The sequence below is a fragment of the Phasianus colchicus genome, chromosome 2, assembly GCF_987193195.1.
Source record: "Phasianus colchicus chromosome 2, bPhaCol1.hap1.1, whole genome shotgun sequence".
In the NCBI taxonomy this organism is placed as follows: domain Eukaryota; kingdom Metazoa; phylum Chordata; class Aves; order Galliformes; family Phasianidae; genus Phasianus; species Phasianus colchicus.
In genome coordinates, this window is record NC_143437.1 from 35,074,905 (window position 1) to 35,097,093 (window position 22,189).

At 35.1% G+C, this 22,189-nt stretch overlaps 1 protein-coding gene across 14 annotated transcripts in view; it reads left to right on the forward strand.

The window, feature by feature from the left end:
• The window catches only part of CEP170 (centrosomal protein 170), an 88,071-nt gene that overhangs the window by 29,890 nt on the left and 35,992 nt on the right, over window positions 1-22,189 (forward strand). For 13 of the 14 annotated variants that reach the window (XM_090135346.1, XM_090135350.1, XM_031592554.2 and 10 more), the window contains 6 exons: window positions 1,932-2,010; window positions 2,588-2,646; window positions 2,750-2,912; window positions 4,687-4,821; window positions 10,560-11,036; window positions 13,541-14,187. In XM_090135346.1, the coding sequence (XP_089991472.1) occupies window positions 1,932-2,010; window positions 2,588-2,646; window positions 2,750-2,912; window positions 4,687-4,821; window positions 10,560-11,036; window positions 13,541-14,187 (1,560 nt within the window). The remainder of the gene's footprint in view (window positions 1-1,931; window positions 2,011-2,587; window positions 2,647-2,749; window positions 2,913-4,686; window positions 4,822-10,559; window positions 11,037-13,540; window positions 14,188-22,189) is intronic. The other variant, XM_090135351.1, reaches the window with a different exon arrangement.

The window sequence follows — 22,189 nt, forward strand, 5'->3', positions numbered from 1 at the left end:
AAAAGATTTATTTGTTGTGTGCACTCCTAACTTCAAAGTGCTTTAAAAGTGGCAGACTTGAGCTGCTCCAGTTCTTAAAAACATGTAGATATTGTTGTAGATTTTTTTCAAGTTTGAATTTGCAGTGCCTGCAGCCTTCTGCAGGCTGCTGGTATTTTGAGACCCTGAAAATGGCACAAAACAATGTAAATAGCTTTAATCTGGGTGCTCCATGTTCAATCTCCTGTCTGCAGAATTAATGTTTAGTCATTCTAAAAAATAAAAATGAACAGGAAGCTGTAAAATTGATTTTTGTGTGAGGTACAGAAAATAATACAACTGCTAAATAATTCATAAAATATTGCAACAGACTCATACGAGCTGAGCCATAAATATTTTATTTGCCCTGAATTTGCCCGAAATTAAGGCTTTTTAAGGCTTTGGAAAGAGGATGAGGGAAGTAAATGTAAGGAATGAGAGAGAAGTCATGAGTAACTGATCAGTCATATTTCTTACAAGGAAGGTGCTACGTTGCTATAAGGCTAGATGTTATGTTCTTTTTGGGTAAAAGGAGGAGGATGATTTCGAGAGGCCAGGAGAGTGTAAACTTTAGCTCTTCTGTGCTGATTTGAATTTAGTGTTCAGAAACAGTTTAAGGGAAGATGCTGTGCAGAAGTTTTTGTCAGCTCATATGGTGGACAGATTCTTCAAGGGTCTGAGTGCAGAGTTAATGTCATCTTTTTAAATTGTAGCTCAATTGCCAGTTTAGTTGGTTGATTTTTTTTTTTTTTTTCCCCCCAAGTGGAAAGATTTGTTTGTCTTTTTTTCTTTTTTTTTCTTTTTTCCCTATTGTTACAGGAGCCATTGCCAATTTCAGAATGTTATGGAGGTAACGTAGAATCACAGAATAGCCTGGGTTGAAAAGGACCACAGTGATCATCTACTTTCAATCCCCCTGACATGCGTAGGGTCGCCAACCACTAGACCTGAGCCACATCCAGTCTGGCCTTGAATGCCTCCAGGGATAATATAACTTTGACTAGCAACTTTCTAGAATTTTCTGTAGAGCTTTAATTTCAAGCTCTGTTTACATTCCCTTTTTTTTTCTTTCCCCACAGAGATGAAATTGTTTGTTGTCTTACAGTTTCCCTTTCTGAGATCCATTTTGACTTGAACATGTATTATTCCTCCTCCTTGTTGTATCTCAGGTGTTCTCTTGAAGTTATGCCAAGATCTTTTTGTGAGTTTCTTCTTGTTTTCAGCCATAAGATTTCAGGTCCGAATTAATCTGCACTGCCTCTAACAGCCAATGGCTATGGCTGGTGAAACTGGGCAGTCTTTCGGGTACATAAGTCCTTCTTTAAATTGGTGAAAGCTTGTCTGATTTCTCCAGTTGTTTCCAACAGTGATTTGAAGGAGGGAGAATTAGTTATGGTACAACAAGTGAACTTTCAAAAGGTATTGTCAAAACAATAGACTTTTGCTGCTCACTGGTGTAATGATGTTAATTTTGCTTACAAATATTGTTATGCCTGCTGTTGTTCAGGTGTCACAATACATGAGTTCTTTATCACTGCTTTTTGGAGATAATTTGGATGCAGTAACTTGGTCCATACTTGTTTTCCTTAAAGTCTTTTTACAGTGTACGTAACTTTCAAGCTACCTCAGAACTTGCATATCCGACATTAAATACTGAAAAAAAAGTGTTGCACAAAGATGACGATAAATCAGTTCTGATGTCTAATTGAATTGAAAAAGCAAGCTACAAGAAAAATAAGTGCTAATTTGAAGGAATGTTCCCCACTGAATCAACAGTGGAAAATTTGCAGTGCTGAAAACTTTTCTTTATAAAATTAGTATAGTGATTGATTGTTGGGTAGCTTGTTTTGTTAGGTTGTTGGCTTTTTTTTCAGTTTGATAGTATCTCTTTCTGTCCTCATTTATTTCTACAGACATTTGTAAACGATGTGAGGATTCCGGAGCAGACATACATCACTCTGAAATTAGAAGATAAACTGAGATTTGGATATGATATCCTTGTCAGAAGAAAATGCATGGTGTGCTGATGCACACTTCTCATGAGGAAAGTATAATTGCATTAAATGAAGGGTTCTCATTGTATTTGAGAACTTTAAGTATCTCTCTTTACAACAAAAATGCCCATATTAGAGAAAATTGCTGAATGCTGTACCACGATCAGAAATATTGATCAAGTACATCTCATGTTTCTCACTAAAAGAGACTTTGATTTCCAATTATTGTTTCAAACCTTTATTTCAAACCCTCTTGTTATACCACTTTTATTTGTCACTTTTGTGTTGTTGAGAAACAGTACTTTGAGGAGAATACTCAAAGTATTCTACTGTATGAGGGAAGAAGAAAAAAGTGTAGTTTTACAACATGAAGTTATCTATTCAATGATCTATTTATAAGTAATAAGTAATTGTGTTGTGCATTTTCTTTTACAAGTACTACTCTACACGCTAGTCCTAACAGTGATAAATGTGTAGAACAGTTCTTACTGTTGGAATGGCAGAACAGGCTGCAGAACTGTTGCCTTTGTAGAAAATCCTCTTGTGAGCAGTGTGTTTTCCTTAGCGTTTCCCACATACTAATCTTTTTACTGTTGTCAGAGGAGAGATGAGAGTCCCTGAAGAAGCTCTTAAGGTAACAATGGCCTGTGCCTTGGTGGTGCTCTGTCATTGCGTGGTTATTGGTAAAAGATTTTTTTCATTCTTTGAAATTTATTTATTTACTTAATGTCACGTAGCATGAAAAATTTACAAGCCAACTCCAGTTATCCCAGAAATCTTCAGAGGCAGAAGGGTCAAAGCAAACCAGCTCCAAAAGTTCAGAACCCAAAGAAACAGACTCCACAGCTGAAGTGCACCACAAGACTACTGAAGCACTGAAATCTGAAGAGAAATCCATAGGTAAGGTGCATTTTTGCTGCAGAAGCATGCAAGCTTGGAAGAGACGTTTGTTTGCTTCGCTAGAGTGTCTGTGAAATTACACACATGGATGTTTTGTTTTTAAGGCGTTTTGCATTTTAGATGTATTATAAGCATAGAATTATAGAGTCTTTAAGGTTGGAAAAGACCTCTAAGATCACCTAGTACAACTTTTGTATCTATATATTGTGTCATAGTGGCTTTGCCCAGGCTGTCTTAAATACATTGTGTGGCTTGTTCGCTTTGTAATTTTCTCATTATAATTCCTTGCTGTGTTACCTGTTAGCACAGGACATAACCACACAAATGAGAAAGGTATTGGAGGGTATTGTGCATTTCATATGAGTCCATTTAGGTCCAGTTCCTTAGTTAATGGCTGTTACCGTGCTGTTGAGCTGTAATCTATCTTCTGGAAAGCTTACTTTATATAATTCTCTCCACCACCTGTAGGACTCAGTGGTATAACTAATTTTATCTAATCTAGCATCCTATTATGGGTACATAAAGCCAAACCAATACTTCAGTATTCTGATCTTATATTGTTTTTCAGCCCCTTACGTTTTCATTATGTAGTGCTGTGGATTTTTTTCTCCTCAACTTCCCTTTTCTCTTGACTGTTTCAAAAATAACAGTAAAAGTTAATGATTTATATTTGACTACAACTGATAAGCTTTTAGGGGATTTGTTCTCTCACTGTTGTTGTATGTTTGCAAAGCTGTTCCCATCAAGTTTTTGAGAACTGTTCAGTAGAAGTGTAAGGCTGTTTTTTTATTTATAAATAAATAATTTTTTTTTTTTTTAAATATTTATTTATAAATAAAATTACTTTATCTTTAAATTATGCTGAATTTTGCCATGACTGAAGTTTGTATCGAGTCTTTGGAATTGCTTTGAATAAAGCACTGAAGAACAATGCAAAATAAACATTCGTGACAGGCAAAGTAATAGATAACTACTAAGCTACATTTAAGCAGGTCACCAGCCTTTATATAAAGACTGTTTAAAGTAACCTCAGAACATCCATATGGTACTAAAATCTGAGTATGGTGAATAAACTCTCAGGAGGGGAGGTCAGATGAAAACTAGTCCAATAAGTTGTTGTGAAAGCAGAAATTTTAATTACATCAGTACTTTTTTTTTTTATTTAACCTCTGAATTTAAATATGTTTAATCTTGTGTATGCATTCTGTATAATATTTTTCCTTTATTGGACAGCAGTTTAACTACGGTTTGTTTTAAAAATAATTTTGCTCGCTAGTGTTTTACACTTGATAACTTTCAGCACTCTGCAGTCTGTCAGCAATTTGGAACCTTGGCAACACTGCAAAATTTTGGTCAGTTTTTCATGCACTGAGTTCAGATTTCAGCGAAAGGTCAATGTGGATAAAAGTGACAGTCTTCTCATAGGAATAGCAGTGAACAGCTTTTAGGAATGTACTGCTGTACTGACAACTTCAAGCTCAATGCAGAAAATAGTGTTTGCAGATATATCAGGGCAACAATAAGAGATGTCAGCTGCCTTTGCAGAAGTGTTTGTGCCAGAAGTTTTGATCAGGTCATTAGTAAGCTTTTATATTTAGAACTCAGATCACTTATCCAGTCTCTAAATTGGTTTTGTATTTAGGCAAATGCGTGCAACAAATTCACTTCAGCTTCCAGGAGAAATGATCCCAATAAATCTCTCTCTTGTTTCTTGAATCAAAGCAACTCAACTAAACACAAAAGCAATTTCCTCGGTTTTGCACTATTTTTATAGATCTTTCTACCATGCCTCGTGGTACACCGCTGTATGGACAGCCAGCTTGGTGGGGTGAGGATGAAGCTGATGAAAAAGGTGGTTGTAAACCAGATGGCAAAGGTGAAGAAAAAATGCATGAGACGGCAGCTTCAGGTAAATCTCATTTCTCTCTCTTTTCTAATTCCTTGGGGAGCTTTTGCTGTTTAGTAGAGTTTCATGTATTGTGAACTAGACATCTAAACAATGTTGTTTTTGGAAGTTTGACAGATTGCATAGATGAAAACTTAATAAAAATCTACCTTAAAAATTATTCTGCAAGAAACTAGAAGTTTCCAGAGAAGTGTTTCAGACGTGTATCAGTTCTTTAGTATCAGTACAATTTTTGTCAGTAAATTTAGAAAATATTACCTGAAGTACTGTTTTTTTACTTATCAGTTTAGTCAATCTGTTATTTCCCATGCTAAAAATTAGAGTTTGCAATGGGATGTCTTAAGGAAATCGCTTCTGAAAATGTACTATTTTATTTTTGTGTCTGAGTCTTGACTATATAAGGTGGTTAGTGCTTTCTGTCCTGTAATTTCATAATCTGCATTATCAGGGATTGCATCCTGTATTTCATGCAAACATTTGTATAGTCTGAAATTAAGCTGATAAGTTTTATTTCCCCATAGTATAGATTTTTTTGGATAGTCTGGTTGTCTGCTTGCAGCACGTGTTGCCAAAACACAGATCTCAATGTCTATAATTAGACCCCTAAATCTATCATCAGGCATATAAATAGAATAACTTTTCTAATAAAGAGGAATTGAAATGAACTCTAAACATGAGGAAATCAAACAAAACTAACATCGCTGTAGTAAAATCAATTTCTTTATTGCTTTTTTTCACCATAGCTTTCAGTAAACTGTCTCTTATTAGTTTAAAGTTTTCAAGTTGCAGACAGAAAGCTGCTTAAGATCTGGACTAATAGAGAAGAAACCCAGGTGAAATATTTTATTGTAGTGACAGTTTTCTTGAAACAACTGTGTTGCATCTGGAACAAGTGCATCGTAATGCAGTACTGCAAACTTTCTGTTTGTGGGTCTGTTTGTAAAAAGGTTTTCTCTGCTATGGATGGTGTGAGGTGTTACTGTGGACTCCAGTGACAGAGGCTTTTTAAGTTCTGGGTTTAATAGCCCAAATTAGTAATCTCTGACTCTGTAACGTGCAGTGGAAATCTTGGGTAGGAAGATGTTCTTCAAACACTTCTAAGCATTCTTAGGGAATACAATTTTTTCTTTTTCCATTGGCAATAATAATGAAATACTAAGGCTGTTAGATGTTGTTCCACCTGTTCTTCAGTATCTCAAATCTGTGAAGCCTGATACCATTTTAACAAATTAATCCTATGAATAATCTGCTTTAATGATTTTTTTACATGATTATTTCTTGAATAGAAAAGAAGGCATGAATTATAACAGATGGGGCAGTGTGTTTTGACATCAGTTACAAAGAATAAGAATCAAGTCCTTGCCTTCCAGTCGTGCCATTGATACACTGACTATGAAACCTGTGCTGTCTGTATACCAAAATGGGGGTGGTAAAGTCTATGGTATTTGTGATTTTGTTTCTTTGATGACCATGTATTTAGCAAACTAATATTAAAAAAAAAAAACCTATAAATCACAAGGCTTCTTGTACTTGCATTTATCTACCAACATTTTAACATAAAATCATGCATGTTGTTCACCTCTCTTAAATATAGGCTTATTAAAAAAATAGTATCCTGAAGTCTGTGGTTTTGGTGCAGTACCTTAACAAGCTATGACACAAGACTCCAGGTTCTATTTGGTAGCTATTCTTCTTTTTTCCTTTTTTAAAGTTATTTTTTTATAGACATTATAGCATTAAATGTTTCATATTTTTAATATATTTATCAAGAGATTTTGCAAAGGGATTGCTGGTATTTACTTCTCAGTCCCCAGACAATAGCTGCATCACTACAGAAGTGTACAAAGAATACTCTGAACATTTTGATAGGATTATATAGTTAAGCTTTTCAGGCCTCTTTGGCCTACTTACATTCCATGTAAATTTCATGCAACTTCCATCAAGTTAATTTTCAGCAAGCTAGTTTGTATTTTCTTCGTGCGCGGAAGTCTTGAAATGTAGGTGAACTTAATTATTAGAAATTGATGTAAAGAAACACTGTAATGAAGGAAAATAAGAAACTTCAAAGACCTTCATGTTTAGATTTTTTTAACTAAACATCAAATTTTAATTTAATAAAAACTTTTCAAAATGGATACATATTTTCACTTTCTTTATGGGTTTAAAGCGCAGATTTGGTTCACACTTCATATTATAAACTGCCTACAAGAATTCACTGAAGAAACTCTTATGTGAGTTTTGAAACTTTCTTCAGTATCTCAAATCTGTGAAGCCTGATACCATTTTAACAAATTAATCCTATGAATAATCTGCTTCATGCTTTAATGATTTTTTTTACATGATTATTTCTTGAATAGAAAAGAAGGCATGAATTATAACAGATGGGGAAGGTTTAATGAGGAGATTCAAACGGGAGATTTGTTTCTGCCAAGCCAACTATAGACAATTAGTCTCTACAGTCTCAAGTTAATAGGCTTATGTCACTGTTACTGTCTTCCTACCTCAGTGGAAGCTCACTAATGGAAATTATTTGCAAACATCAGGAAAGCCTGGGAAATCTCAAGAAGTTGAAGACTTTTTGTTTTTTTCTCACATGCTTGTTAATCTTATTTAATTATCCATGACCCTGATAGCCCCACTTACAATCAATTGCTGCAAAGTTACCTACAGTACAACTATTTTATTTATGCTGCATCTGTTAAGATTACATGCTAGTGACAAGTTCCTGGACAGGTAATTACTATTCTGTCCATTTGTTGTATTCTTATTTCTTGAAAAAGTGAAAAATACATTTCTGCTGATCTTAGTAGTAGTTGTAAAGGCATTATTGCTGTAAAATTCTGCTAGAAACATAAGAAAAGATGGAAGTCATGAATTTTAAATGGGTTTTAGGAAACAGAAGTCAATTACAGTTAAAAAGCTGTGAAGATCGCTATCTTAATTATTTGCTATCTTAATTATATAGCTGAAACTGTCTTCTATATCTACATTTGGTTTTATATGTAATTTCTTTCAGCTTGGCTGATGATTTATTATGAGTTCACTATAATGTAGCTTTACTTTTGTAATACAAAGCTGTAGGTACTTGCAGTCATATTTTCAGTGAAAAATTCTGAAGGGTGATTTAGCTCAGGATTTCTGTTATTTTTTGTTTCATCCTTGCTTCCAATAGTATTATTGATTAGAATAAACAATATTTAACTCTATAAAATGTAAGTACTTTGGTCAGAAAACAGCACTTTTAAGTTATGAAAATTAGCTTGAACTTGGAATATTTTCCATAAGATGAATTCTAAGATTTTTTTTCTAGTTGGAAATTTCTTTATGTTTGTAATCCAGTTTCTTAATTCTTTGGTTAGAGAGAAATATGATGTCAAGTATAGTATCTTAGTAAACAAGAATCTCGTGAAATTCAATTAGAAGTCCAAAATCCCACACCTGGGGAAGAGCAGACCCAAGCACTGGTACGTGCTGGGGACCATCCAGCTGGATGACAGCTTGGTAGAAAAGGACCTGGGGATCCTGGTAGACAGTAAGTTGAATGTGAGTTAGCAACATGCCTTTGCTGGTAAGAAGACCGATGGTATTTTTGTCTACAATAAAAAACATATCAGCAGCAAGTAAAGAGAGGTGATTTTTTTCCCCTCTTCTCAGCACAGATGAGCCCACACCTGCAGTACTGTCCACTTCTGGGGTCTGCCAGTACAAGAGAGATGTGGAGCTCCTGGAGTGAGTCCAACAAAGGGCTAATCAAATAAGATGATCAAGAGACTGGAGGACCTCTCTTGTGCAGAGAGGCTGAGAGCTGAGACTATTCAGCCTGGAGAAGACTTGGGGAGATGTTATAAATATATAGAAATATCTAATGTGAAGGTGCAGTGAAGACAGAGCTAGGCTCTTTTCAGTGTTGCTCAGTACCCTGGGCAAGAAAGAATGGGCCTAAGCTGAAACACAAGAAGTTTCCTCTAAACATCAGGAAGCACTTCTTTACTGTGCAAGTGACTGAGCACTAGTACTGGCTATCCAGAGAGTTTTTGGAGTCTTCCTCCTTGTAGACATTATATTGCTTTATCTTCTTCATGCTTCCATGTGGGGGGAGAAGGGGAAGGGCTGCCATTTCCCAGGATGTGGAGTAGTGAGGTGCTGTTGTAGGGCCTAAAAACTACCCTCCAGACTTGAGGTAATCTAGGATGGATTAAGACCTGGTAGTGCAGGGACCTGTTTGGAAAGAACATGCATCGGTAAAATGAGATTGCAAAGGGTGTTCTTGGCTTGCAACAGCATGCTTTGCAATTACAAAAAAACATCTTTTGTGTTTGCAGTGGCTACTTCTAGACAAAATGAATTAATCATGTACCTTCACCAGAGTTACTTTTTCCTGTTGGTATCCAAGCATGGCAGTGTATAAAGAATATGTATTATTTGTTATACCTTAATAACATTCCCCCCTTTTTAATTTATTTTTTTCCAGCTATTATATTATTCCTTGATTCATTCTATTTATTGAACTACTATCCTGTATTTCTTAGTTTTTAACATTTTCCTAAACCTTCATGAAAAGCATGTCAGTGAAGAACACGTATTGAGCTGTCCTGCACATTTGACTCCTTAAATTCCTGTCTGTAGTATGCATGTTTCCAATTCTACCTTGTTGCATAATGATTTCATACATAAATGTTTATTATGCCACCTGATATATTGACTGTTTCTACCTCCAGAAATCTATTAGTTGCATTCTTATTTATCTTCTTGGCAAGCTAAAGTGATTTCTTAAACATCTCGATTCATGATAAAAGGAGCTATTCAGTATTCTTTGCTGGAATCTAACTGGCCATTACTGCTAACATCTCAAGCGTCTGCTGCTTGTTGCACATCTTTACACCTGATACTTTGGCTGGCTTATTGCTTAATGAACTGCAACCAGAAGATTGTAGATTTTTGAGCAACCACAAGAAGCCTTAACCTTCTTTCATGCTATAACGTGGAAGTTCCCCATGCTTTTTCCATATTCTGCTTTTTTTACCCAGTTAGAGCATGGTTTTGTAACATTCTGCATGCTCCCAGCTATTGTTGCTTTTCCTGTTCTACAAACTGGAAACAAGTAAAATAAGAGCAGATGATGATAGAGTTTAGCTAGATTCTTGGATTTTACCTTTTATAGAAACATAAAAGGTGCTTGAATTCCAAAACATTATCCAGTGCTTATTAAGGTTAAAATTTTCAAGTCAGTCTTAACATTGATCTTGTGTTAGTGTGTGAATTGTTTTTCCAAAGATTTTTACCAAAATTATACTAGCTCTGCACAAAATGAGATAAAGCCAGATCACTAGCACTTGTTTTAGGGAGACCTTGATCTGATGTTTCTTTAAATAGATTGAAATTGCAGTGACTATAATCTCAGCAATTTCTATCATGTTTTTTGCCTGTTTCCCCTGTTAGTAATAACTGTGACTTTTACATCGTCCAAACATTTTTGGAATGCAGACTTCCTTTGTCAAATTCGAAGTGAGTTTTCTGCTGCTTTACACTCCTTACAGCCAGAGCTTGTGCTGTCTTTTCAGTAATGCTTTTCATATGTAATTCTGGAATTATTTTTCCAGAGCTGCGTTGCTCAGTCTTCTCCACAGTCTTACTGTTTAATCCAGAAGTTACTCAAGTGGCCTTTGCAGAAATTCAGAAAATTCTTGAAGAACCTGAAGTTCCCAAGTATTGTGAAATCTATCTTTTATTTTTCTTAATAGGATGCAGCACAGATGCCAAGCAAGCTGAGGAGCAATCTGCAGCTGCAAGTGAAGAACTTTATCCTTTCTGTAGGGAGCCAAGTTATTTTGAAATTCCTACAAAAGAATTCCAGCAAACTTCACAGGTAGCAGAGAGCGCTATTCATGAAATTCCAACAAAAGACACCCAAAGTTCCCATGCAGCAAGTGCAGGACATGCTTCCTTTACCATTGAATTTGATGACAACACACCAGGGAAAGTAACAATCAAAGATCACGTGACAAAATTCACATCTGAGCAGCGCCACAAGTCAAAGAAGCCTTCTTCCTCCAGTGGTCAGGACCTGCCTGGGCTTCAGACTGTGATGATGGCCGCAGAGAGCAAAGTGGCAGATTGGCTAGCACAGAACAATCCTCCCAGAATGATTTGGGAGCCAACAGAGGAGGATTCCAAAAGTATTAAGAGTGATGTTCCAGTGTACTTGAAGAGACTGAAAGGTAACGTGAATAATTCCAGCTATGCTTATTTCTGAGGATAGCAATTCTTCACAAGCATCCAGTCAGTGGATCCCTGAGCCCTTGCAGAGTTCAGTGGAAATTACAGATACTCTGCAGGAGCACAAGGATTTGTGCTTGGGAAATCTTACTGCACCACTGAGTATTAAAAAGATGATAGAAAACCAAATAATAAATCATCTTCTAGTAAGTATACTGGTTGGGGATATTCTTGTACAGCTAAGTATGGTACAAAGGCAATCATCAGATATTTAAATCGTGATTTTGAATAAAAAACCCAAGGCTTTAGTTGAAGTTCATACATCTCATTTTTTCCTGTGCATTGTTTTAAAAAGCTGGATTGCTTGATAGTGTCAAAGTTCTGAAGTACAAATTATTCAGAAGTACTCTGAGAAAATCACTTGGTGACAAAAGGTAAATCATACACTTCTTTTGATGATATTAATCATGTATGATGAAGTCAGGCTTGAGTGTGAAATCTGAAATTAACAAAGGATTTCCTTTTTTTACTATGCTTTCAGAATTTTTATAGGAATGCTGCTTTTAGATGAAGTTCCAGTTACTTCAGACAGTGATGTTTCAAATAAAGTTAAATTAAATGTTGAATGGAAAGTGTGCTTTCTTTCGGATCCAACTTTGCAGAATAGAGTAGAAACAGTTTTTCATTTTCAGATGAAGGGGTTCCACTAAAATTCAAACTTTTAGAATGAAAGTTCTGAAGAAATTTTTCAAGTTATTCTCTGTCACTTTCTGTTTTTACTGTCAGAAGGTTAACTCTGGTACTCAAACTTTATTAATTTTGCAGTGCTATCATATTTAACTCTTAAAGTAGCTGGGATTCTGTACAGTGAGTTTTCTTTTATTGATCTGAAGTCTGTATATTAAGGCCAACTCTTCCAAAATATGCTATAAAATAGCACTTTCAAAACAAGAATTGCATGACTACAGTAACATTGAAATAATGGCATAAAAGCTCTTCTACAGGGTGTCGCAGAGCATTCTTTGATCTTCATGGTATTGTACTATGTTTGATAAACAGGAACGATTTTGTTTACGAGGCCTTGACCATCCGGGCAGCAGAATCTCCTGGATGTTTGATTCTTTTTCATTTTTATTTTTTGCTTAGGAAGGTGTAAGTTACAGGTTGCATTTGGCCATAACACATCTGAATTTTGTAATCTTTGGAGATCTGTTCATATTCTTACTCTTTACTTCTGCTTTGTTCAAAAGGCTACAAAATGTATCTAGCTTTGAAAGTTTGATTTTAAAAGAGTGGAAAATTCTTTCTCATTTTTCTCCTCAACTTTTTCCTACAGTACCTTATACTGAATTTGCACTGCAAGAATTCTTATAAGACTTTCACAGTGATGTTGATATGTATTGTTACTATACTGATGTCTGTCCATTTTCTTAGTCGCTGTACAAATAAGGGACAAAGGGAGGTCTCTGCCAAAGAAATGCAGTAAAGATTTCAGTTGTGTATTCAGTACTGTTAACCTGCTACGTAAGGTTTCCCAGCATACAATTATCATTTACAAGAATAGTAGCTGAGTGTTCTTATGATGCATGTGGGAAAGCCATCTAAAGCTATCCTCTTCAGAAGAGGGGAAAAAAAATCACTTGTACATTCTGTGTATACATGAGTAAGTCTTGATCCAAAATAATTTAAAGATAACAAAACTGTTTCTTTACAGGAATTGCAGTAAAACTTAAGATGTAGGCTAGTTCATTGTACATGAAATGAAGTTGCTGAAAGCTAAATGTGACATTGTGTATGAGTACCCAGTCTTCCATACATTTTTCAGGCATTATTGCTAAGTATATTTAAATATGCATTTATATATGATTTATGAAATGTGTAGTCCTAATTCACAGATCATGAAGTAGTTTGAGGAATGAATAATTAATAACAGCCATTTTGCATACATACGTCAGATGGTGTGAGGAATGAATGATAGAATAATTTATTGTACTTCTTGGAAAGAGTAATAAAGAATTAATTCAAATTTTCTGTAGATTTTTCTCATGATAAACCATTGTCTTAGGAAAAGACAATCTAACCATATCAATTGTGATTTGACATGTATTCTCACCTACCAGAATGATTACTTTAGGTTTTTCTTCTTCCTTTTAAGTCTACCAAGAATGTTTCAGTAATTCAATTGTCTGTGTAATAAAGGTAATATAATTGGGAAACAAGCTGTTTCCTTACTGCCTTAAGAGCTAGTAAAATGCTGCCTTCTGTAAATCATTGATAAGTATTTGCAGATTAAAATATTGATGAAAAGGGTAGTTTGAATGTACTGATATTATTGGTCAGCCTGTGTATAAGCAGCAGTTGTACAAGATTTGCAGCTACAGAGAAGTGTTTGATTCTACACAGAAAATCAATTTTCACTTCTTTCTTTGTTTACCAGTTTCTTATGTATATGTTGAATTTTTTGTATAGTTTCATATTGCTATATCTTGTTTTGCTTTGGTTGTAGGGAATAAGCATGATGATGGTACACAGAGTGATTCAGAAAATGCTGGTGCCCACCGGCATTACAGTAAGCGGGCAGCACTTGAAGAGCACTTGAGGCACCACCATGCAGAGCTGAAAAAGTCGCACCAGAAAGTCCATTCTGCAGAAAAGCAGCAAGAGCAAGCTGGTGTGAATCAGACTGCTTTTATGATTGAGTTTTTTGATGAGGACCATCCTCGAAAGAGACGTTCTTACTCTTTTTCTCAGAATGTAGGAGCTCTGTGCTCAGAATCCCCATCTCCAACACCTCACGTGCGAGCTGAAAGAGCAAAACCTACATCAGGAGAGAAAGCTGCCCCTTCGTGTGTGCAAGGTAGTTCATCACATCATAGAGCAGCACACAGCGTTCATGCAAAACTATTAAAACAAAAATCAGAAGATCCCTCTGCTGCATTACCTGTCTTTCAAGCTGCGTTGTTAAGGAGTTCAGGAAGCCTTGGCCATAGGCCTAGTCAGAACCAGGAGATGGACAAAAAGTTGAAAAGCCAACATATTTCTGCTGCTACTGAGAAGGACAATGAGGATGACCAGAGTGACAAAGGTACTTACACTATTGAGTTGGAAAATCCCAATTCTGAAGAAATGGAAGCCCGTAAAATGATTGACAAGGTGAGAAACCTGAAGTGTGTACGGATGCTAAACTGGTACATGTTGCGTGGGCAGCAGTCTACCTGTTCAGTTCTACTTACTTAAAGCTACTGCACTATTGTAAGTTTACTAGCTATTGTATAATGTTTACATACAGAATATCTTAAAAGCAGAAGTAGACATTTGAGTAAGCATTATTCCTATGTGAATAGGAACCTGTTGTTCTTTTAGTTTGCTAGTTCTAGTATGTTTTCAAAATGTTAAATATTGCCAAAATACTAAGGAACAACATTAAATGAGCTGGTATTTTTAAAGTGTTTGATTACAATTTATTACATCCCATGTGGAAATACTCAATTGTTTTTAAAATCTGTTATCTCTGCAGTTTTTGGCAGATAGGCTTAGGAGCTTTGTGGTGACAAAATAACTTTTGCCTATAGGGAAAAATAAACATAAAAATAGAAGTAACTTTAATGAATTCAAATGGAAGATATGACTAGGAGAATCTACATTTAATCATTAGTCTTAACGGACTCATGAGCAGATATTTTTTTCCTTTTACTGTCATGTCTTCCTAAATAGTCCAATGTAATGGGATACTGGCATCCAGTTTTGGCTTGTTTCACAGAAAATTCATTACTTGTTATAGAGTTATTAAGAATTGTTTCTGTGTTTCTATGATTTTTTTTCAGAGCTGAACAAATGCATTAATGCTTTCAATTTAGGCTAAATCTTAAAAAGATTAGATTGATTCAGTGAATAGAGACACATTCACTTTCTGTTACAAATCTTCAATTGCTATTGCAACACAAAAATTTGTAATTCCAGCTTCTAGTCAGTGAAGTTATACAACAGGATTTATTTGAAAAGTACAGGAAAAAGAAAAAAACACTTTGAAATGGATAATTTAAGTACAAGACAAGAATGTAAATACTATCTGATGTTCAATAAGATTTCAAATTATTTTTGGTCTTTAGTATCCCTTGATATATGTCGTCAGGTTTCTTCTCTTGAAATATCTGCAGTTACAGGTCAGATTCAGGGCAGGATGTGAAGATAAATATTAAGGATGATAATGAAGTATTAGTTTATATTTGTAGTGTTGTATAAAAAGCTTTTGGGTATCATAAATTCTTCTTACTGCTAACCTAGAAAACTACATCATTAGACTTTAAAGATTTAGAATGAAGAAAAGCAGAGACATTTATTCCTTTAGGTGTCCTATATCTTTTCACTTTTATTTAAGGCTCTGTTCACAGATACTAGATTTTGGCATGTAAGCCTTCCTGAATAATTCTGTGCTTGGTAGTATAAAAGTAGTATGATGCTATTTTTATGCAGTGCAGAAAAACATCCAGTGCAGAAAATAAAAATCAAAGGGAGATCAAAACTTGCCTGCAGTTTCACTCAGCTTTGCTTCTCTTCCATTTTTAAATTGCAAATGCTGAGTGAGGATTCTTATACTTTCCTAATAAAAGGTGGATAAGTGTGAGGACTTGTGCTAGTTTGTCAACTACTGTGCTGCTCTCTTGACCATTTAAATGATTAGTTGGTATGTATATAATCAGTGGTTCCAGCTGAACCTCTCTTTCTGAGTTGAGGCATCAGTCTTTTCTTCTGAGCAGCCTGCTAGATTGAATTTCATTCACAAGTATCCATTGGGTCAAAAGATTCATTGAAATTCATGAGTTGAATTTGCTAGGATTTAGGTGAAAACTACAGAATGCCAAGGATAACTCTCTAAAACATTTACACAAAACTGCAAATGGTTCACCTGTAACAATTTATTCTAGATATTCTAGAATGGTACTACAATTTCTGTCCAATCTACCTGAAGAATTTCCTATGGAATAAATTGCTTGTTGGTTTAGGTAGTTTTTTTTACTTTTTTTTGTCGTCTTTATACTGGAAGAAAGGATGAGAATCTTCAGACTAATTTGCATTACTTGTTCATTTGCAAAGTCTTAGCCATAGCTTTAATCTTAGGCAAAGATTCTATTCTCTTTCAGCAAGTATGTAAGAACATAATCACAAGTGCTAGTGTGGCATTAAACTGTCAAAAATCAATCAACAATTTATTAATCAAGTAATGACTAATAATGCTTTCTTCTGAGTTTAGGATCCAAGAGAAATATTTGGGAAATTGAAGTTCAAATTCTCAGAAAAATGAGATGTCTGTATGTAGTTTTAAAACAAAAAAAAATTGGATAAGACTTTAATCTTGTACCATATTGTTGCCTTCAAAAGCACGATTTTTGCCTTATATGGCCTTTTTCTAGTGAATCTAGGAAATATTCAAGCATAACAGATAGTTATGTGAATGATAATCTAATGATCAGTAGAGGATGCAGTTCTGTTTTATTCAACATATTTCTTTAATATAGGGATCCATTTCTCCCTCTGCTATTCTTTCAGTATCTAAAAAGAGACTAAAGCAAAAAAGATTTCAGTTTAACAAATGACAATCTGTTTAAGAAAAAAGTAAAGCATTTTAAAACCTGTCATATGAAAAGAGAATGTGAGAAAGATACAAAAATAATCTTTCTACCTAACATAATAATAATAACATTAATAATAACATAAATAAGCTTTCTGCCTGACAAAGAAAAACTTTTCACTGAAATAGATTTCCCAAAGAGATGGGTCGAATCATTTATCTGCAATGATGACTATCTTGGAGTGAATAGACTGTAGCTTGTCTAGAATAAATGGCTCAAAAAAATAAATATATTGAGACATGAACCTTTTACAACTTGCAACACCATAGAAATTTGTGAAAATTAAGATTAGGCAAGACTAAGATCTCCCAGGCAAGGTCACTGTAACGAAAGCAACTTATATAAATGTGTTCAAAGCCTGAAATGTGTGGAAAAAAGAGAAGTTTGTTAAAGTTTTTGCATATTAATAGCTTCTTTTGTGTGTCCTAAAATCAAATCTCTTTAAAAAAAAAATAACAGAACTTAAGATAATTAGCAACTACATTTCGGATTTAAACATTTATATATAAATATGAATATCTCTGTATAACCTGTATATGCCTATTTAACTCATATCAATTAATTTCCATTTTTATATCAACGATTATAGGAACTGATGCAATTAGCTAATATTCCAGGAATACTATAATTATTTGTTCTGTGCTGTCATTTGAGCTTCCTCAGTGTGAATAAGCACCACTGATGTGTGGCTGGCTTTGAATGATTAGAAATAGTGTGTCAGTTCTCTCAAAACAAAAACCGTGGAGAGTAAGTTTAAAAAAACAGAGCAATCTTGAATTTTATACAGGTTAAGCTATGTTATTAAGAGGAAGCAGAGAAACAGTCATAAGATATCAGTTTTTTCTGTTTTAGGATATAATGGGTCACTTGCAAAGTAAAGCCTTTTACTTATTTCTGTAGAAACTATAACTGATATGAAGAGCACAATAACACTGTTTGGTAGAGCAAACTCTCAGCTACAAAACACCAGTTTTCAACATAGCCACCTCCATTAGCTGTGCATTTTCACCAGTGGTGAACAAGAGTCTGCATGCTGTGCTTGTAAAAACTGGCACCAGTGCAGGTGATCTGTTGTCACCACCGCTGAAATGCAGCACCCACTGCCTCGCTGTGCTCGCATCCATTGTTGATGAATGTCAGTGTGTACACTATTTTCAGCATGGAGGAATTTCATCCCACACCTTTGCTTCATACATACTTCCATGTCAGATGTCATTTTGTCAGACTTGCCCCTCTGTTGCCATCTGTCACACAGCAACAGCATGTAATGGAATATTGGTGAGAAGGTTCAACTTCTACTGCCTTATGACCAACGTCTGCCTCTAATGTTGCGGGCCAACATAATAGAATAGGTGACACTACTTTCGTAGCAATTCTGTTTTGCTCTGAATTGTAAACTATGTATGTTTTACAATAAAAAAAAATCGAATGTGTCAGATAAGAAATGTTCCTGAACCACACAAAAGGTAAGTCGCTCAGTGGATGAAGGAGTTACGAATGAAGTTTCTGAAGTTTATCTTCCTATTTGTTAATAGAAAGACTACAAATGATCAGGGCAGTGAGTTTCATGTTCTTAATAAATCAAAATATCAGTATTAAATTTTAATAAGTAAGAATGGATGTATTTGGAATATTAAGGATTTTACCCTTAATACCGCAGAATTGCGATAAAGGAGAAGCGGCTCAATGAGTTGTGTGCAGGCTCTTCGGGGGTTTTTAGAGTGTAGGAAGAGTATTTTTTATTTCTGTAGGTCTGGGTTTTCTGGGAGTTAACTATAGCAGAGCATGCCTGGGAAAAGAATGAGTAGAATAAAGGTTACACGTCTGTTTTGAATCTCATCAGCTTTGCTAAACAGGGAATCTGGAATTCTTTAGCAAATCGTGCATATGGAGACAGTGGCCTTGGATAAAGTTTTCTTTTGTCCTCATTGATTACTTCGGTTATTTTATGTACTCAATTATAAACCACAGGTAGAATACACATAGAATATTGTTCTGCTGGCTCAATCATGAGATTCTTTTTCCTCTTTATAAATCTGGAATAGCAGTAATAGTTTAGGAGATGATGCCGAACTGGTGTTGATAGTGACACCAGGTTTTCCATTTTCATTTTCTACATCTTTCATCTTTCTGTTTATGATAAAAGTCATGTTTCGGTTGTTTCTTTTTTTTCCCACACTATACATGTAAGTGGGCATTACAATAAATTGAATTTCCTTATTCATTTTGCTCTTGGGGTTTGTCTGCTCATACTCTGTTAAGTTACTGGTTAAAGTTGCATTCTTCAAGGACTGCTCTGTATTTCTCCTTGCTGAGCTAGGACTTAATGAGAGAGTTTTTATTGCTTTTGTGTTGCAAGCAGCAATGAAACTGCTTAATATGGTATTATTTTAACATGCAAGGCGACTTTGGAGGTCAGTCATAGACAAATAGCCTGAGGTATCATCATCTATAATAACTTCTCAAAAAATATATTTTAAACAGCTTAATTTTTGACTGCGTAATTTTTCATAGGTGTTTTTTCTTTTGTCCTTTAAGTGTGCGGAAAGGTTGCTTGCTGGATCTTGTCTGTTGTAGACTTTAAAGCTACATAGATAATCTTGGATAGGCTGAGAAAGTACCTGCAATACCTCCATTGTGTTAGACATGAAGTAACTGCTAAATGATAAACTGGGGACTACAAGTTTCAGAGTAATGCCAATTGACCAAATCATAAGTAGGTGTTTCATTACATGGCTACATTTCCAATATGTATCAATCCATCTCTGTGAGAATTATAGACTAATTTGGATGTTTTTCATCATTTTTAAGTAGTATGAAGTACACAGTGGGGATTGGTTCAAAACATGGATCTATATGTAGCTGAACATATATATTTGTAGGACCCTAAAGATACATTAAAAAATATATCTTCTGATCTGTATTAAAACTATGTACTTCCAAAAACATGCATTTATGGTGCAAGCAGAGCAGGGAATGGGGAAGTATTTTGCATTGCAATATGTAATATCCACAGGATGATATGTATTTTATTGCAGTAGCATTGATGACAAACTAAGTGAAAAGAATCAAAGAACAGGAAATAAGTCAGGAGAAAAAAAAATCTGAATGCTTCAAAGACTGCAAAGGAACTGAGACAGATGTATCTATTTTCAGAAAATAACTTTCTGATCATCTGCCTTTTCACATTCAGTGAATTTAATTGCCTTTATCACTGCTTCAGTGATTTTTTTCCAGAAAGAATGCTTTTTAGCCCTATTTAGTGTCTTGGTTGTGGAGTGACTTTATTTCATGACTACAACTTTAAAAAAAAGAAATTAAAAGGAAACCAACAGTAGAACAGTTGAAGCCTATCAAATCATCTGAGCGTGTAAGTTTTAGCAGAATGCAGAATGTTTGGAACTTCCTTTCTTTCTACACTGGGGGAGGCTGAGGAGTCTTACAGTCCCTAAACTTATCATTTCCTTTTGAATTTGAAATTCTGAAGGAAATGAATTTTTCATTAAAACAAGTACAAAATATGTAAATAGGTAACTGGCTGTTGGTAAGAGGAAGTTATTAAGCTTAGCACACTGCTCTTCTTTATTTGTATATGTAGCTTTTTTTTTAGTAATAGTGTGTTTTGTGTTCTAAGTCTTCAATATATAGTTAAAATGCCTTAAACAGCTTCTGTGAAAATCGCCAGGAATTCATGAGGGGTTCCCTGCACAGGACACAGTGTCTGCTTGGCTGCAATAGCTCAGCTAACTGCCAGGAGCAAACATAAACTACTGATCAGGCATCTCAGAAGCAACTTGGTTAAACGCAGTTCGCGCAATAGCTAAATGCGAGATGAAAATAAGCATTTTACTCTGGCTCATCAAATTTCAAAGGAAAAGGAAAATGTTTTCTCATTTGTCCTTTTTTCCTGTTATCAGAAATTTTGATTTCTAACCACCAACTTACTCCACATTATGAATGACCAGACTAACCTCTTTACGAGGTGCTCAGTCTGAACATTTGAAGTTCAGCACTGCCAAGTTTATCTGCCATGTGCATCCAGTGCCTCTTTCCCTTCTCTTTGAAATCTTCTTATTAGTCAAGCATACTCAAGAGTGTTGGCTTATTCAGACTTTTTTGTTCTTTCACAGCCTAACCAAACAGTGTCTTAATCCAGCTTGCCTTTTCCAATTAATGTCTCTTCCCTCTCTGTCTTTTTTTTTCCTTAACTGTATCAGATCACAACTCAGTTTTTGAAATTTGCTTCTGTTTGACTTCTCTGACAGTCAAACATACTACAGTCTCCATTAACTGAAAATTAGTATCTTGAAATTAAAAAGCAAGTATAACGTCCTAACGCTAGAAATTCTGAAATGTACTTAGTGGGATACAACAGGAAAGGTATCATGTAAAAATGGGAAAAAGAAGATTCTTCCTCAAGTACTTAGAAGTGTAGATAAAGCCTGTTAGGAAAATGTAAAGTACTTTTTTATTTAGCAACTGCATTTTCTGCCTTTTGATACAGAAGAGTGTTTCCTCCAACTTTCCTGTTTATTTTAATTTCTAGATGCTCACTTAGCAGTAAAGAAGTTTTAAAGAGCAGTCACTCCTGTTCATTAAGCCTATGCTCATTATTCTCACCTATAATGTAGTTATCTATTGTGTACAACTGAGGGACGTAGAGTGAAGATGACCAACAACTTGACCAATAAAGCTAGCTTGTGTTAAAGCTCTGCTTCAGCTCTTGTGACAAGCAGGTGTGCTCTGAGTCATGAACTACTGTGAAAGCAAAATGCACACAGTCTGCCGGAGGAGATTGTTCTTCTTTTCTCTAATATTAGCCCTTGTAGAATAGGGCAGAGCACGTGATCAGAGTTGGTCCTGTAACTCAGGCTGTCCCCAGAAATGCACCAGTGCTTCCCAGAAGAACTGTCTTGATTATTTTGTGTTACATAGGTTTTGTTACTTTTTTTTTTTTAATTGGATTAAGGGTTGGGTTTTTTTAAGTGACTAGTTTATGTAGCTGAAGTTCATCTTATGTGATAATATTGGAAAACTGTTGCGGAGATAAATTTGTAGCATTTATTAACATCTACAACAAAGTCCAATTACTTTGCCATCAGTTAATTTGCATGTCACGTCTGTACTTATCAAATTGAGTTTGTGCTCCAGCAAGACTGGACAACCTTGCTTGATGTTCTTGGGCTGAAAAAGCTTTTCATTTATATGCCATCTGAATTTCTCTTGTTTCAAATTATGCAAGTTATCCCTTGTGCTCCTGACAATGACAGAAAGACATTTTCTAACACAAGCGTTCAGATTATCCCATGGCTGTTTCTTTTGAGAGCATATTCTCATTATTTGGTAGACAGTAAAGTGGATTGGTTAATCCTGAAGTACTCATTTTCTGATGTGTCTGAGATGTTCTAAATTATGTCAAACGTTAAGCAAGAATTATCTTACTTTCTGCATAGCTGTTAAATGTCAAGTTTTAAGTATCTGTTAACGATTTCTGGATTTGAAGGGGTATTTTATATCGTAGTTTT